General features: G+C 37.0%; 1 protein-coding gene across 1 annotated transcript; it reads right to left on the reverse strand.

Moving 5' to 3' along the window:
- Positions 1-1,436: 1,436 nt before the first annotated feature.
- LOC108240871 (extracellular calcium-sensing receptor-like) lies at positions 1,437-4,579 on the reverse strand. Its single transcript, XM_017424668.1, has 6 exons — positions 4,491-4,579; positions 4,090-4,375; positions 3,414-3,986; positions 2,906-3,028; positions 2,560-2,683; positions 1,437-2,362 (listed from the first exon to the last, which is right to left on the reverse strand). Exons 1-6 carry the CDS (start codon positions 4,577-4,579, stop codon positions 1,437-1,439), a joined length of 2,121 nt encoding a protein of 706 aa, XP_017280157.1.

Below are 4,579 nucleotides of genomic sequence, written 5' to 3' on the forward strand. Positions count from 1 at the left end.
AAATGAAAATAAAATCAGATTTGTGGAAAACTTGAAAAAATGTTGTTGTTTTTTTCAAAGATGTGGGGTAATGTAAAGGGAACAGTGCGCTGAACTGGCCCAGTATTACAGAGGAGAACTAGGAGGAGCAGTGCATTGTCAACGCCAGTTTCAGTTGACACCATGCTGGGGTTCCTTGCAACCGGAGCCAGGTTCGGTATTTTGCAGTTGTGCCAGGCTTATGGGACTGCCACATCATATGATGGCCAGATATTTCAAATTCCCCTACACCATTGCTGAAACACTCCGTTGATGTACAGCAACTTGTTTCTTGACATCAACGTTGATGTCAGACCACTTTTATTTAATTTTCAGCAAGGACCAGAATTTGGAATTTGGATTTAACACCTTTTGCTACTACATTATTTATCTTTTTATTACTAAGCTCGGAAAATTATCTACGAAATAAAAATGTACAACTTGCCTCCACACCCAATATTAGTACATCTATCTTACATTCAGTAAAATTATTATTTTTTGTCTTATTTGATGCCTTTACCATGGTTAATTGGACACAGTGTGAAAACCTGCCATGTATTTATACTAGATTCAATATTTATTTATAGGAGGGGACATGGCGGTCCAAGTGGTATGAGCAGGTGCTCTCTATTCCACAAAAACTGGGATGTATGGAGGAAATGAGCGTAGAAACAAGCGTGTGCACAATTTCATAAATCTGAATATTTTTTGCATACACTGTGAAAAGAACTGGGTGTAAAATGAGCACCTGTGATTTTATTTGTATTTTTTTTTTCAAAATGTATGGGTGTTAGCGCACCACTTTATGCCAATTGAGTTTAGAAAGGCTGGGTTAAAACCCACTGGTTGACACTTTGAAAACCTCAGAAAGCACTGTATCAGAAACTTTCATGCCACCATAAATCAAATGTGAACTTATATAGGTTTGGGAACATCTTAGAAGCTTTTAGCTGACACTTTGTTGCCAATTTTGGTTTGCATTTAAATGATGAGAAAAGGTGAACAAAACAGGACACAAGAAATCTATTTTTATTTATTATTTTATTAACATTTACTTGTGGACAAAAATGGTTATAAATTGGATTAAAGTGGCTTTGCTTCAAGAAGACTGCTAAGTGATAGAGAGACTGGAAACAACTTTGATAAACTGTATCTCTTTGAACTACTGAAGGTGGGATAAGAAACATTTTATCCACATTACAACAAAGTTTGATTTGATTACATTTTAGTAGGAGACCGGAAGTTTCATGCAACAATGAAAGCAACATATTTGCCATTGCCACTACTTGTTAACACTTTGTTTTGCATCCAGTTTTCTTCAGGGGTTATCTTTGTGTTACTGGTGACTGTTTTATGATTTACTTTTGCCCCATTATTTTTATAGTCTGCCTGAAGGTCTATAAGATTGCAATTACAATTTAAACTTTTACATTCAAATCATACTTTTTTGTAGTGTTTATTCCCATGACATGCCTCTTGGTGTTTTTCTCTGGCTTTATCAATATTATGTAACATTTAGGGGCAAAAATGCTAATTAATAACCCAAATGCTGAGGACAAAATTGCAAATATTTCCACAGCTACAGTGAACTTTCCAGGAGAACTGACATATGCTGGGATAAAGGTGATCCAAACAGCACAGAATATCAACATGCTGAATGTGATAAATTTGGCTTCATTGAAGTTATCTGGCAACTTTCTTGCTAAGAATGCAAGTACCAAACATATTACTGCAAGGATCCCTATGTATCCCAGCACTGCATAAAAGGCAACCTCAGAGCCTGTGTTACATTCAAGAACTATCTTCTTGTTGCTGTATCTGAAAACTTTATCGGGCATAGGTGGATTTAATTTCAACCACAATATACATATCACTATTTGAATCAAAGTGCAGGAGCAAACAATGATCCTTTGTTGAGCGGGACCAAACTTTCCTGCAGCTTTGTTGCTTGGATGTGTGGCTTTAAAAGCAGTTACAACAACAATTGTTTTTCCCAAGATACAGGAAATGCAAAGTGCAAATGTCACACCGAAAGCAGTGTGACGCAGCATGCATGTCCAGACTGTTGGTCTGCCGATGAAAGTGAGAGGGCAGAGAAAACAAAGGAAAAGAGAAAACAACAAGAAGCAGCTCAGCTCAGAGTTGCTGGCCTTAATTACTGGAGTTTCCTTGTAGTTAATGAAAACAGCCATTGTGACCAGTGTCAGGGAGGCCCCGAGCAGTGATAAAACTGTAAGAGCTATTCCCATTGGCTCATGATATGTCAGAAACTCAATTTTCAGAGGAATACACTCATCCTTTCTCTCATTGGACCAGTATTTGTGTGGACAGGGTGTGCAGTCTGCTGCACCTGCAGAAAAACAACAACAAAAAAAAAACACTTGTGGATATTTACCGATATTTACACTGTTTTAAATAAAATTATGAAACTTTAAATCGGAAAATTTAATTTTGTGCAATAATAAGAAGGAATACATAACACAAAGACTGCATATTTTTGCATTACTACATAGTACAAGTAATAATTTTGTGTCTGCCTACCTGTTGTGTTGACTATAGTTCCATCTGCACATGGAATACAATCAAAACAGCACATAAGTTTTCCTTTGATTTGAGCTTTCCTTGTTCCTTTTGGACAAACATTAGAGCACACAGATGTGGGGACCTAAAGAAAAAAAACATTAGCTATGCCAGAAAAATGCTACACATATTTTAATGTCTTGTTATTTAACAAAATGGAATGTAGTTGATAAAAAATAAAAGTGAACAAAAAGGTTTGAACAATTACAGTTTTTCCAGTCCTCCATACTATCTTTTCCTCTTCTATGCTGAGTTTATAATTATTTTTTTCAGCAATTGCAAAATGACCCAATGTCACATGTTGCACCTGCCCATTTTTCAGCTGCCAGTTAATAATATCATAAGAAGCAGGAGGGTCACCCTTCTCATCAAAAAACACATAATCTCCAAACTGGTTCCTGAAGTTGACCCTTTGGAGGTGATAAGTGACCTGTGCAGAAGGGAAAATTATATGTCAGACGCTTAGAAGCCTTCTTTTTGTTGTTATTATTGATGTTTTTTGTTTTTGTTTGTTTGTTTGTTTTTTCCAGACAGCTGTACTTATTATTTTCTCAGTTTCTCACCTCTTTGGGTTGGATGTCAGATATATTTACACAAATCCTTGTTTTGTTTACTCCTACTGGTTTACAAAATACCAGCTGGTGAAGGGCATGTGCAATAGCATACACAGCTTTATACACATTATATGCCACTCTGAGCTCTGTCACATTAAAGAATACATCCTGAGAATTTATTAATGTCTCATTGCCAGTGCATATTTTGTTTGTTTCCTCAGTACTTGTGTCAGTACCAGGTGAAACAGGTCTACAGCCAACAATTAGCTCCCAGAAAGCCTTCACAAATGCTGCACTTGGATCTGAATATGGGTTAATATTTGAGAGAAATGGATTCAGATTTGGAATAGCCATCTTCTGCACCACAAATCCCAGAGCTCCACCAAAAGCTTGGTACATTTCAGGTGTGGAGGGTCGAGCAGCTGTTATCCATGCTTCACTTGCAATCCACTGAATGCCTGTAAGATTCTGCTTCACAATTTCTTTCATCAGAGGGTAAAAGTCCCCCTCAGGAACAAATGCAAGAATTACTTTAACAGTTGATTGTTTGATCATCTCTACAACTCTTAGAATTTTTTCTACAGGGTATGTACGCAGAACTGTCTCAACAAAAGCAATACAAACTCCAAACTTTTTAACCTCCTCTGTAAAAGCCATGATGCCATTTCGTCCATAATCATTGTCTGACTGTATGGCTCCAATCCATTCCCAGCCAAAATGTTTGATGAGTGCTGCCAAAGCTTTTGCCTGGAAGTAGTCGCTCGGGATTGTTCGAAAAAAAGTAGGGTACTTAGCTCTATTACTTAGGCAGGCACATGTTGAGAAATAACTTACCTAGGAAAAAGAAAAAGCAATAAAAGAGGTTGTTTTTAAAGACCACAAAAATATCCAGATTACATATCTCAAAGTGTAAAAATTGTGGGATAAAATATCTTACTGTTGGTATTTGGAATGGTCCAAGAGTTGTAGCAATAGCAAGGGACTGAGATGATCCTGACTCTGCTACAAAAGCAGATAAGGCTGGAGGACAAAAAGAAGTTGAACTGATCTCGTTTGAAAGACTGGCCAAGGTTAGTGCAGCACGTAAAGTATTAGTGGGAGACGCACATGAGTCAAGAATCCTATAACCAAGCGATATGTTTGGGAGGAGTTCAGCATCTCTGTTGATTTCTTCAATTGTAAATAACATCACTTGGGTCCATCGGAAAGCTCGCAGGTCAAATCTAAAAAGAATAAAGAAAAAGAAAGAAACGATACTGAATGATATATTTGAAATATATGCTTTAAAATATATGAACAAACATGCAAAAGTATGAAAATGAAAATGAAATGTTATACCCTGCGCATGCCACTCCAGGAGGCTCCCTCTCAAATGTAGAAGTGGTGCTTATCTCTTTGTTCGAAACTGGAAAAATTCCTCCAATCAT

Source organism: Kryptolebias marmoratus, linkage group LG2 (assembly GCF_001649575.2).
Source record: "Kryptolebias marmoratus isolate JLee-2015 linkage group LG2, ASM164957v2, whole genome shotgun sequence".
Classification (NCBI taxonomy): domain Eukaryota; kingdom Metazoa; phylum Chordata; class Actinopteri; order Cyprinodontiformes; family Rivulidae; genus Kryptolebias; species Kryptolebias marmoratus.

What these genes read in the sequence shown, in the direction of transcription:
- LOC108240871 (XM_017424668.1), bottom strand. Translation starts at nt 4,579, where the DNA reads ATGATTGGAGGAATTTTTCCAGTTTCGAACAAAGAGATAAGCACCACT. An exon ending in AGGCTTTCTGGGAGCTAATT is followed by an intron (nt 3,029 to 3,413) that starts GTTGGCTGTAGA and finishes CCTTCTGCACAG; the next exon opens with GTCACTTATCACCTCCAAAG. An exon ending in GGCAGCTGAAAAATGGGCAG is followed by an intron (nt 2,684 to 2,905) that starts GTGCAACATGTG and finishes TTTTTTCTTTAG; the next exon opens with GTCCCCACATCTGTGTGCTC.